The 14,107-nt window shown below is 33.6% G+C and overlaps 1 protein-coding gene across 4 annotated transcripts in view; it reads left to right on the plus strand.

Annotated features, from left to right (window-relative positions):
• The window catches only part of LOC115890644, a 129,271-nt gene that overhangs the window by 98,407 nt on the left and 16,757 nt on the right, over positions 1-14,107 (plus strand). For all 4 annotated transcript variants that reach the window (XM_030910941.1, XM_030910939.1, XM_030910940.1 and 1 more), the window contains exons 2-3: positions 7,538-7,603; positions 12,354-12,487. In XM_030910941.1, the coding sequence (XP_030766801.1) occupies positions 7,538-7,603; positions 12,354-12,487 (200 nt within the window). The remainder of the gene's footprint in view (positions 1-7,537; positions 7,604-12,353; positions 12,488-14,107) is intronic.

Consider the following 14,107-nt stretch of genomic DNA (forward strand, 5'->3'; position numbering starts at 1 on the left):
GCTGGGAATAACCAAGAGAGACCGTAAAAGAATAGAGTGGATACGACAAAAGACCCAGGTAATAGATACCATCCACAGAGTCAAATCCCTCAAATCCCAATGGGCAGGACAGACACCTCCTGGCAAGAAGAACGGACAACAGATGGACCACAAAGATTACAGCATGATATCCACGAGGAATTAAGAGATTTAGAGAAAGAAATCAAACCTGAGATGGAACCATTATATTACCAGGGATAACTTGGGCCCGCATAGCCAACAAGTAGAGTATGTAAGGGCTACACCATAATTAGAAATGGTTGAATAAACTGAAAATCTCAAGAAAAATATAAAATTTTCAATATTTTTTTTCGCAAAAAAAATCTCATGGGGGTGTTTCTAGGGTCGAAATATACTACCAGTTGAAATACTTGTACTTATTTCTGAGACACCCTGTGTAGTTCGTCGGATTTTTCGTTGCCTTGGATGCCTCTATGACCTGACACCTAGAATAGTACCGTTTTATTAAATTGGAAATGATCATTGTAAACAAAATAATGAATAGACGATTTTTTATATAAAAACCATGCAACAATGCAAGATGAAGAAGGTGCCTTTATGTAAAAATCCAAATTTTCATTATCACCGGTTTTTCATAAACGTCTAACGTCCTATCGCATCGCCGTGAAATCACCCTATACAGGGTGTCATTGAAATGGTGTAAAAAAAATCGGGGGGTGATAGTACTCCTAAAAATAGTAAAAAAAGTTCCCATAAGTATAGGGCGGAAAATGCATATTAAGGGAATTAGGGGCACTGAAAGGGTGAATTTAAAAAGCGGTTGTTTTGAAATTGTAGGGTTAAAAAACGAGATAGAATTTCGAAAAAAAAAAATCCTCTGCCATAAATTTTGACCCTAAATCAAATAGTGATACTGAAAAATTATTTGGAAAAGCGGAAAGGGTAGTTTTAGCAAGGGTTGGGAGTTGTTTCGTGAATAACTTTTTTGAGGTTATTTTTTTGCAACGTGGGTTCATTTTTTGAAAACTACATACTTTTTCCTACAAAAAAGGTACTCTTGTTGCACATCGTCCAGAGCGATGGTTTTCGAGAAAATTGAAGGCAAAGAATTTACTATGATGGGTTGCTAACTGGTTAATCAACATAAACTTATGAAAGTTATGGCGGTTCAAAAGTAACCAAGTAGTTATTAAATAATTAACTGGAAAATCAAAATTTCATGATTTTTAAAACATCTTATTGCTTTAAAAACGAAATAAACTCTTTTGGTTTTAAAAAAATTTGGTTTACTCAGTGCCGATTAATACTGAAGAGCAACAACGGCAACGCATTATTGACTGTTCCAATCAAATTCGGACAACACCAAGGATAGTCCACAGGGTACGCAGATCGTGGAGAAGAATATCAGATGTCTACATTGAGATGAATGGTGGTCACTTTAAACATTTACTATGAAAGAATTAAGGAATGCATTATTTTAATATGAAATTTTGGTAATTGGATTATTTGCAAAAACTATACCCTTTCCGCTTTTCCAAATAATTTTTCAGTATCACTATTTGATTTAGGGTCAAAATTTATGGCAGAGAATTTTTTTTTCGAAATTCTATCTCGTTTTTTAACCCTACAATTTCAAAACAACCGCTTTTTAAATTCACCCTTACAGTGCCCCTAATTCCCTTAATATGCATTTTCCGCCCTATACTTATGGGAACTTTTTTTACTATTTTTAGGAGTACTGTCACCCCCCAATTTTTTTTACACCATTTCAATGACACCCTGTATTGTGCCAAATATTCCATCTGTAGAGATTTTGAATTATCTGCTCTTAAAAAAATGTACAGTGAACCCAACGATTCATTGAAAATTTTGACAGCGAATTAAAAACATACAACTGTCATTGTCATGTATTTTCTCGTTAAACAGGCTTTATAGATTTAATATTGGCAATGAAAAACAGATGGTTTTAGCTAAAAATATCGCTGCTTTATCGATGTCAATGTTAAAGAGCCTCGTCTATAAATTCCTAACAAATCGTGTTTGTCGCGCCTCAGAATTTTAAAGCAATTACTATTAAGATCTAGATACCCTGCAGTTTCAACAATGTCCGTCTTGAAGAGTCTGTTAAAGCTGTAATTATCAGAATTTTCGTAATTTAAAATTATTTTAATGTGTTTAATATCTACAGTTTTATTCTCTTATTAACATAATTGTATACTTAGACCGTTTAATGTCAATTAAAAGTTCTCTTGATATTTTGTTGATTTCGATCTCCTTGATGAGATAAACGCGACTTTAATAATTTCAATTAATGAAATTAAAATAAAAAAAATATTTCTTTGATCTACTTTATTATTCAATTTTATTAAAATTTTTATCACTGATGTTGAGCAAATTTAAAAAAAATGGAGTTTAAGATAATTACAAAAAACTTATTTTTATTAAAATCTTAACATCCTGTATCTTTAAAACTATGCATTTCCGCATCCATGTTCATTAGCGTAACCATCTATGGTGGGCCTAAGTCTTTTGTTTTTTTTAAATGAAGAATAATTTAAAAAACACATTTTTTGAATAAAACTTTTACATGAATTTCTCTAGCAATAAATTTCATAGACTTGGATATCAAACCGTGTTCCCCTAGATTAGTTAAATACCCATAAATTTTCTAAAAAAATAAAAATTAACACATTTTTTTTAACACAATAAAATAATATTAACTAAACAAAACTAAAAAAACGTAATTTTTACTACATCACAAGCAAATAAAAATTATTACGTAGCCAAGAGTCATAATTGAAGATTTCTCTGGGGGACGCCCAGCAGTACCTGGGGGGGGGGGCTACACCACCGGGCCCCCCGTAGTTACGCCAATGTCCATGTTTATACATAGAAACTTTAGTTCATATTTCTTCACAAAGAATCAATGAATACTTAGTGAATACTTTGGCCAGTTCATGACACTAGATTTTTCTAAAGGTTTCTATTAGACTTGGATTAAGGCAGATTAATAAAATAGTATTTATCTCATCAAAGAAACAAGGATATCGAAATCGACAAAATATCAAGAGATAATATTACCATTGTGCTAATTAGAGAATAGAATAGAAGTCAGTGGCGTACAGTTTGTTTTCGAAAAATATTCCAGTGAGAAACTATATGTACGACCCTGGTGAATCTGTCGACACTTTTTTATTATACCCTGTATATTAATTATTATTTATATTATAAAGGGAAAATTCAGACGTATCAAAATAACTAAGGTCGAGTACGATGTGGACCAAAAATGGCCGACTTAAATTCCGGTTTATCAGTGCCGTTCTAATTTTATTCAAAACGGCTAAAAATATGATGTAGGGTAGGCTAAAAAAGGTAGGGTAGTTGTTATAAAAATATATTCTTTATATATATATATATAATTCCAATAAAAATAGTTATAGTTAAATTATCATAATTATGTATACACACATTCGATGCGTTACTGAAACAGGTAAATCAAATTGACGTATCTAAATTCTATGACAAGTAGTAAATTAAAGCAAACATGCAAGAAAAAATATATATTTATAGTTTACAGTTGGGGGTTGGAACCTTTGGTGTTACACAGCAAAATAAAACACTAAATCGCCACAATAAACCAAAACACTTTTATTTTTACACTGGACGAATAGTGTAAGTGTAAAAGTCCAGTGTAAAAGTAAAAGTGTTTTGGTGTACACTCTTATACATCTGCTGATGATGCTAACATGGTTAGCGAAACGCGCGTCTAATGTAAAAGTAAAAGTGTTTTGGTGATTGTGGTGATTTAGTGTTTTATTTTGCCAAAAAATATATTATTAGTTAATTTTAAGTGAATTTCATAAATGATCGGTTTACTACACGTGTGTATATTATATAGTCACTTAATAGGAAAAAGTCATTCCATTATTTCCCTCGATTTTTGATCGAGATCTACCGCACGCTACACCAATTATTTTAAGTATTTTTCGATAAATTACAATAATGTCACTGTTAATTTAAGTTCTGCCACAATTTCTTTAAATATTTACTACCTCTAAACAACTACCAGTTGTTGAATAAATAATAAATAACATAAAATAAGTTCAGTAAAGACTGAGATATCCACAAAATTTCAAATCAAATTCAAATGCTAAGGCCCCACTCCGTCTACCATGGATAGCATTAAACTCCTTCCTTAACCTTTTAAGTCAAAGATTCATATGTATTTCTTTGATGAATTATTGAAAAAAATAGAGTTTAACCTTATGGTGCGCTCACACCGGCTGCGCCGCTCCGCCCAAGACCTTTTTTTAGCCTTTACTTTTGAAGTGTATTTTTTTAGCGCGCACAAAAGTATATGTTAAAAAAATGATTTGCGTGGAGCGGCGCAGCCGCTGTGAATGCACCTTTAAAAATAAATATTTCATGTATTGGACAAAAATTAAAAACAAAATTTGAATGAATAACACAAAATAAAGGAATTCAAGATTGTTAAGCCATATTTAACTCATCACTGAAATGTACAGAATTGTATAGGCGGCCTCTTAATATGGTGCGCTCTCATCCGTGCTTAAAAGGAATAAACTAGATTATTTAATTCTCGCGATGTTCTCGTGACTCGTTACGTCACGAAGGCCGCCAATAATAATTTAAATTATTCGGATTTCTGTTAATAACGAAGAGCGTAAAGAGCAACCGATTTCGCAGTGGGCGATGATTTTTCCAAATTAGTCAAGAGGACAGGCTTGTAAATTGACTGCTAATGTAATGAGTACTGACAAAACCTACATCAAGCGGAATGTATATAGTATACTTGTATTCATTTAAAACTTCCCAATATGGCGGACTTCAGTATGGGAGGCTTAAAAAACGAAAATCTCTAAACTAGAATCGACTGTACTTCAAATCGTTCGAATTGATAATCTGTGGTAAATCCAATTGAACTCTGACACTTGGCTGACATTGACGTTTACGGTTCCTTTTTCTAAATATTTTCATTATTTTTCGAGTTTTTATTTACAAATTCTACTTGATTTTGTTCTTTTATTTAACCTGCAACCTGCAGTACTAATTATATAGTTATAAATAATCTTTTCACTGATCAAGAAACGACGAATAGGCTGGAAGATATTCAAAATGTGTAAAACGCTTAAAAACGTATTAGAAAACATTGACTCGTTCACAAATTCGTGAAAATAAATTAGTCCAGATGTTTGTAAAAAGGTCTCTAATTATTTTGAGAAGTTTCCTCGTATCAGTAATTTTCAGGTTTGTAATATGTACTAAATGATAATAAATAGATTAAAACTTATATTTCAGGAAACAGCGCGGGCATTACAAATTGTTGTAAATCAGTTTTAAAATATAAAGAAGGTTTAAAACGGATTTAAAAGTTGAGTTAGTAGAGAAGACCTAAATAAGGTAATGTTGGTAATGGGACCAAACATCAAATAACACTTGAAATATATAATTATGTACAACTGTAAGTAGTTTTTATGAATCTGTTTGATATCTATTGCATTGTTTTTATATTTCTTGAAATATATATATATATTTTTTACTTTACAGAATACACAAAGAATAATAAAAAATACAGTTACTCACTAAAAGCACTTAAGGTTTGTAATAGATGTAGTTAGAATATCAAACACCAAACCAAACCAAAAATTATGTTTTATTTTACTGGTATTCCTCACATTTGAAGAGAGTCATTTCATAAATAAGCAGGACATTGTATAGTACACTCTATATTAATAATTGTTTTTTATCCTATACTAGTTAGTTAACACATCACTTACTAGGTATAAAATTTAGTACTGATTAACCTATAGTTGTGGTTGTGATATATTCTGATGTGTTTCTGGCAATTTAAAATAAGTTAATATTTAAACAAACATTTCTGGCTTTCCTGACAGGAGTGTGGACACAAATTTAATAAAGGTATAATGTGGATAATGTTCTGATTATTACAGTTTGCATGGATGTTTTTGTATGTTGTTATTTTTAATAAAGTATATGTAATGAGTTTTTGAGTATTTCTTTTTCCTTCAGAGGATTGTGTTCTAATCTTTATATATTATAAATTTTCATAAATTATATCTACAAAATTTATTACCTTATAATTTTTTGCTAAATACTTTGTAGTTGATACAGTTTAACAGTATATAAAAGAACTATTTAAATAAAATGTTTGAGTATATATAGCTGTTTTTGCACACATCAATTCAATTTGTGATTAACTGTACTGAAATAAAAACAAATTAAGAGAAATGGGGTGATGAAAAGCATCATCCTATTTCCAAGTCTTCTATTAATTTCACTTATTAAACAACTATTTTTATTCAATAATCTTGATAATTCTAGGAACTCTCAGATATCATCAAAACATGAAAACAAAAATTCACTTCCTATAGTTCTTATGTCCCTTTAACTGAAATATAAGAAACAGGGGAGTTAATATTCTGACTGAGAAAGTTTATAAAATACGTTTAAGTAAAATCTCTTCGGATCTGCGGTAACATACCTTTATTCTTATTAAATAATTTCAATAATCTATGTTTTTATTTATGACAACCACCTAATAACCTAACTTTAACGTCAACTTGACAATCCTGAAAAATATTATTGTTAACCAAAGAGTAAATCAATTTCTGAATTCGCTAACGCCAACTTATTTTTCATTAAAAAAAAATTACCAATTTTCGTAACTAGGTCGGCCATATTGAGGAACTTTTAAAAGAATAGTACTATAGTTGTGATGAAAGAAGTTGTAGCTGGAGACTGGAGAATCTCTTAAGAAAGGTGCTTTTATAGGTGATTCATAAGTGAAAATATTGTCTACTCAGATATCATCTGAAATATTATTGATCAGAGTAAATATGAAAATAAAGAAAATCAGAAAATAAAAAATTTCAATATACAGGGTGAGTCTTAAATAAGTGCAAATATTTTCAGGGCTGGTAAATCTCGATAAAAGAAACATATTTTCTCTTTACCATTTTTCAAATAAGTCCAAAATAACCGGTTATTTAAGATAGAAAATTAAAAAAAAATGTTTTTTTTGGAAAATTTTTGGTTTGGTTTGGTTTGGCCACCGGATTTTCTCTGTATTTGCATCCCTTTTAGTGCCGTAACCATAGAGTAAAGCTGTAACTATGTTAATATCAGAGATTAAGAATTTATACCGTGAGAAAACTTGCGGTGAATATACAGGGAAATTTAAAAGAAAATGCACGATTTTCAACATCGTTTTTTTGCGAAAAAAAACTCATAGACGTGTTCCTGTGGTCGAAATATACCACCGCTGAAAATATTTGCACTTATTTCAGACTCACCCTGTATAAATAATGACATTGCCTGGCCAACAGCAAAATTTTAAATTTCTAATATGAATATATTAATTAAATTAAAAATTATTATTTAAATATTAATTATTAAGCATTAAATCGTTTTTATTTTTTCTTATGTTATTTGGAGAGATATCCTAAAATAAATGCCACTTTACCGACACAAAAATTTAATCGATATTTTGTTTCAGGTTTCGTCTTTTTCCTGCAATGGAAGAACAGCCGGATATTACGCTGATGTATCAACAGGTTGTCAGGTAAAACTAAAATGTTAATTTTTAAACCACCAACTTTGTTGCAATGGCCCATATACAAAACACTTTCAAAGTAGCTTTATAGAGTTTCTAAATAATCTGATACACTATTCTGAATAAAAAAGATAATAAGTTATTACTTGGTATGTGGTAGACAATGATTCAGTATTGAAACTAAAAGAATTTCGGACTATCATTGTTTTTATTTATTTTGCTCACACAACGTTTCAGTCAGAAGTATCACTGACCGTTTTCAAGTGTGAACTAATATAAATCCTAAACCTACTGAGCTTAGGTATACCGACCGGGTGGTGCATCGTCGCTGGAAACATAGGAAATCCCATGCAAATTTTGAACTGTCCAGATATTGGCTTCCCTATTGATTTTATAGCGAAGTCGTAAATAGATTTTTTAAGGTCTACGTTGGGTAAACACACGTGCCAAATTTGAACAATTGAAAAAAATTTAATCGATTTTTAAACTAAAACTGAATAGGTAACTATCAAACACCAGTCAAAAACCGATTATACCTTAAGTTGTCAACATAATTTCAAACACTATGTTCAAACATAACTTAAGTTTTAATATGCAGTACTAGCAGGGCCGGCGGAAGGGAAATATTGAGACCGGGCGAATACCCCACCTGGCGCCCCCCCCCCCAAATAGTTAACATGTTACCATAACAACTAAGCATATTTATGCTACTTTAACAATAAAATTTCACTTAAAGGTACTTCAAAATTCTTCTCTTCGTTCAATCTTAGTCCGCGGTTGTTTTTTCTATACCGGGTGCATCTTAAAAGTTTTATTTTTTTAGATAAAAACCGAAATCTTGTATGTTAGTATATGACATAAATTAGGATTGAACGACGTATTCATTTGTTTTTGGTCACTTCCTGTTTCAACGAAAAACTATTGATTTTTAAATGGCATCGTCGGTATATTTCTGGTTTATTCGATAGAAAATGACACTCTAAGTAGAATGACAGATCATATGTCAACTTTTGCTCAAATTTGACATTTTTGCTCAAAAAATCGTATTTTAAATTTCAATCTAGAGTGCCATGGCTGTGATAAAAACACGCATTTTTAAACAAGGAACCTTGGAAAAATAGATTTGATCGTCTAATGTTTTTCGTGTCTTATCCTGGTCGGTTAAAAAATGCCCAAATCGTATTTTTAATCATATGCCAATTTTTTCAAATGGAACAAGTGGCTCATTTGCATATTTGGAAAAAGATTTTTTTATGAATAATTTTGTACCACACACTTGATATTTCGAGTCAAATTGTCGTTATGAACCGTATGTTACAATTTCAAACAATCCATATGCGAAAATGTAAAAAGTTGACACATTATGATATGTCATTCTATTCAGATTGTCATTTTCTATCGCATAAAGTAGAAATATACCGAGGTTGACGTTTAAAAATCAAAAGTTCTATTAATTTCCGCTGAAAGAGGAAGTGATCAAAAACAATTGAATACATCAATTATTCCTAATTTATGTCGTATACTAACATACCAAATCTCATTTTTTCACCTGAAAAAATTGGAATGAGCCAATTTTGAGACGCACCCGGTATATAAATGATAAGTATAAGTGATCTTTAAAAACATGCAGAATCAGTATAGGTATGATCAGATACAGTTTTGTCGGCTTCAAAATGAGGATCAGCCAGTGTTTGAGATTTCAGATGCATTCATTTGTCTTGCTTTAATGATAAATTTCTACGATTCTGTCACCATTTACCATGTACGAGGGTGGTCTGAAAAGTTTCCGACCTAATAAAGATACAAGACATTTTTTCTGGATATTTGATTTTAATTTTCAACATAGTCACCTTGTAACTTTACACACTTTTCCCAGCGATGCTCCCATCTCTGTATCCCGTCCAAATAGTACTCGGCGTTTTTCTCTGCAAAATAGTGGTTCACGAAGGTGATTGCCTCTTCATTTGACGAAAATATCTGTCCTCCGAGCGCAATTTTTAAATGAGGGAACAAAAAGAAATCGCTAGGGGCTAGATCTGGTGAGTAAGGCGGATGGTCAAGCAGTTCAAACCGTAATTCGTGGATTTTCGCCATGGCAACAGCTGAGGTGTGAGACGGTTTGGTTTGACACACCGGTAGGTGCGTAACACCGGTAGACGGTGCGTTATCTTGATGAAACAGGATTTTCTTTTTCTGTAAATGTGGCCGTTTTCCGCAAGTTCTGCTTTTAGCTTGTCAAGTAATGATGCGTAGTATGCTTCTGTGATGGTTTTTCCTTTTTGAAGAAAATCAATTAAAATAACTCCATGACTATTTCAAAAAACAGTTGCCATCACTTTCCCAGCCGAAATAACAGTTTTTGCTTTTTTGGAGCCGGTTCTCCATTTGCCGTCCACTGTTTGGACTGTATTTTTATTTCTGGTGTGTAGTGGTGTATCCAAGTTTCATCTACAGTAATAAATCGATGCCAAAACTCGGATTTATTGCGCCTAAACTGCGCCAACATAACGTTGGAAATGTTCATTCGAACACGCTTTTGGTCTAACGTGAGCAAACGCGGCACCCAACGCGCGGACAGCTTTCTCATGCCTAAATCTTGATTTAATATGTGACAAACACGTTCTTTTGATATGTTCATAATCTCTGATATCACTCTCACTTTAATTCGGCGAATTAATTTTGGACGTCCCGAACGTTCATCGTCTCCCAAGCTCTTACGGCCACGTTTAAATTCAGCTGCCTAAAATTTCACTGTGGTAAATAATGGCGCAGAGACCCCATACACAGAATCCAACTCATGTTTAATTTGTGTAGGCGTATTGCCTTTCAAAACCAGATATTTAGTGACAGCTCGATACTCGATTTTGTCCATTTTCGCAAAAACACTCACATCAACTCGCTCAAACGGCTGTTACATAACAATTGCGCATCCAAAATGACTGAAATTTTGGTGAATAACTGTCAACAGATGAACAATGAAAATTCACTAGCTTTTATCTACGAGTGCTGCCATCTTCACGTTGAGGTCGGAAACTTTTCAGACCATCCTCGTATTACTACATATTCAATCGAGAAAAATGAAAATCACCAAAAGATTGATATTTTTCCCACTACTGTTAATAAATTAATGAGGCAAACTTACAAGCTTTTTTTGATAATAAGGATATCGGGATCCTATTTAGCTTCTTGCCAATTAATATTTGCCTCATATAATTTTAGGGCAGATCAGCCATTAACAAATAAATGGTGTGGGTAGTACACAAAGTGCAATTTTGAGCAATAATAAGCAGTCTTGTTTAGAGAAATTAATTATTTTATTTAATTATAGAAAGAAGGGTTATTTACAAAAAGTTGATAGCTTTTCAGTTATATGTAAAATACCACGAACATTTTTTTTTAAATATTTTAGTTGCTGGCGTGGCGCCCCTCACATTAGGCGCCCCGGGCGGTCGCCTTATTGTTATACACGTAAAGAAAAAGTGAATATGATAAAATGGTACTACGCGGGAAATAGCTTAGACAGTGTATCTGACGTGTTTCGGTTTATTTCTCCCGAATATTAAAATTAAATTAGTTTTGATAATGACAAAATCATAGTTTGTAAACCTAATAAATATATAAAAATTTTCACTGGTGTTTGATTGTTACCTGTTCGGTTTTAATTTAAAAATAGATGCAACCTTTTTTATTACTCAAAAGCGCCTGGTCCAAAATTTGGCATGTGTATTCACCATTGTATTGTATTGTATTTGACTAAGAGTGAGTCCCATAGGATCCTCCACTGCAGCCGCGAGGGCCTATTGTGGCTCAGTTTCTACAAGCTCTTTATAAAAGGAGCGTTAAAGTTCACCCTCCAGACCCAGTCTTTAAACATGGGCCGATATGTCTCCCAGGTCTGATAGGTCTAGCATGGGTTTGTTAAACATCTCAATCCTGGTCCTGCCCCCAGCGGGGCAGGTGCACATAACGTGCTTCATTGTTTCGTCATCCTCCATACAGAGTCGGCATTCGGCGTTTTCCACCAGTCCCAACCTCTGTAGGTGTGATCTCAGCCGCCAGTGGCCCATGTCTGAGAGGAGTTCTCCTGTTCTATGTATGGATGGCCCTGCTAAGATTTTCTTGGCATGTTCCATTCCGGGACTGTCATTCCAGTCCCGGAACGTCGCACCCCTAACCCATACGCAGAGCCTGTCTCTTGCGAGATTTTTTGGAAAGCTAAGTGTCGGTTCATTTCCCTCTAGGCCGACATGTCCCGGGATACCGGAATGGAACATGCCAAGAAAATCTTAGCAGGGCCGTCCATACATAAAACAGGAGCACTGACGACAAGACACTTTGTTCCTATCTCCTAATATATCGAGTAGTTTCTTACAATGAAGAATCGTCATAGACGTGCTTTTCGTTGCCTCAAGTGGTCCTATTCGGAAACAGGAGGCTCACAATTTTTGAGCATTTGCTCAATCCATTCAGTTATGGTTGCTTCGACTCCTCGGGCTTTTACAGCTCCTAGGAGCGATTGAGGGGTAACATTGTTAAATGCTCCCTCAATGTCTAAGAATAACCCTACCGCAATTTCTTTGCGATCAAAGGTACTCTTAATTTCCCCTACCAAATTGTTAAGGGCCAGCTCTAGAGTATACGCTGAGTAGTTTTAGGATTTAAATTAGTTCACACTTGAAACCAGAGCTGCAACAAGTCAGTTTTAAAAAGTCAATTTAAGTTATTTAATTCAATTGATAATAGAGTTCGTTGTTTCTAGGTATATCATATGTGTGATGGACTAGGAAGGCAATTCAGTTACAAATGTCCCAGCAAAACGTTATTTCAGCAGAGAATGTTAATTTGTGATCACTGGTATATGGTTAATTGTAGTAAAGCTGAACAGGATTATAGGTAATTACATCAGAGTTCATACCCATTGCAGTCCATTGTTAAAGGCCTTGCATTACCCCTCCCTAAAACTGCGATTGATTGTATTCTGTGAAAATTAGATGCTAAAAATAAAAAAGGTTATATGATATATGGTGTATATATGTATGTGCTTTTTTACTGGTGAGGAACCGTGTTCAAAAAAGTAAAAAAACAATACCAAAGAACAGCTTTCCATCTTCTACGCCAGCTGTACCAAAGTTTATGGTACGAACGGTTGGTCGTCGCGGCGCACTTAGTGATAAGGTGTTCTGGTGTTTCCCCATTTTCCCCACAGAATCTGCATTCGCCGTTGTTTCCCAGCTGCAATCTTCTGAGGTGTTCGTGGAGGAGGCAGTATCCTGTTAGAAACCCCGTAACAATTCGAGGATTGTTCTTACTTAAATCAAGGAAAATATTTGATTTGAATCTCGGTCGTAAGTTCTAAGGAACATTTTTGAGTGTCTTAGACCGTTGGGTGATTTCCATTCCAGCTTAGGGTGCAAGATTTCTCCCATATATTCAATTTCGAAATGTAAGATGCTGTTTCAGTAATTTTTATGGAATTCAAGTTGTCAGTTTGTTTTCGAAACTGAAAACATGTTTCTATTTCTGTTTTTATAAAAAAAAATAGTTGTAATTGAGTCCCGAATTGAGTCCGTTTTGGTGGAAATCCGTCTTTATATGTCTTTAGGTTGCAAAAAGGAATCAATAATGCATCTTAAATATTTACTTAATGTTTAACACTGTAAAACAAACAAAATTAAGTTCTCATTCGTCACATTAATTATTAATAAAAAAAACCGCACGAACATTCATAGTATAATTGTTATTATCGACTTGGTACTTTATTTGTCGGAAATACCAGAACGCAATTCACTTAAGATTATAGTTTAGCAACAAGACATTTACATTTTTTTTTTCTTTTACTATATCCTGAACATAATTATATACATTTTAGGAAATTCGACAGATATTTAACCACACCGAAACACGTTATTATTCGTCTAGAGATGGTAGACAATGGTGGAATTTATAATAAACCCGTATTGTAAAACTTCCTATTGTCTTTATTTTGAAAGAAATAATACTACGTTTCGAGTAGTGCAATCTCCAACCGTCATCGAGTTTATAATATTAAAATTACTCTAAACTACGTCTTTTCACAAAGTGGCTTTATTGTCCTTTAAAAGCTCCATACCTATCTGGTTTTCTGCTAAATTTTGAATTCTAAAGATTTTTATATTTTATGTTCAGTGCATTTGTGCGGCATAGATATGACGAGATGCAGTAGTAGATGTAGTTTTAGAAAAGCAATCAAATGATAAAAGACACCGCCTACCTGCTGAGTCTTATCCAGGCTCAGAACTCCAATGTCAAGGACATCTAGTTGGCGAGTCATAAACTCGAGGGAGGACGGTCGTGGTCCTCACAATAGAAATTGACCTCAAATCCAAGGAGGCTATAGAGAATATAGATACGGGACACGGGGACAACACCAGTATCAGGTCTAAGGAGAGTCCTAGTCAAAGAGGTGAAGGAAATGGAGACAGATCCTCCAGCCTCCACCTCATGGGTACCTCAGCCGGAGGCAAGCTCCTTGAC

Source organism: Sitophilus oryzae, unplaced genomic scaffold, assembly GCF_002938485.1.
Source record: "Sitophilus oryzae breed Bouriz unplaced genomic scaffold, Soryzae_2.0 scaffold_907_pilon_pilon, whole genome shotgun sequence".
In the NCBI taxonomy this organism is placed as follows: domain Eukaryota; kingdom Metazoa; phylum Arthropoda; class Insecta; order Coleoptera; family Curculionidae; genus Sitophilus; species Sitophilus oryzae.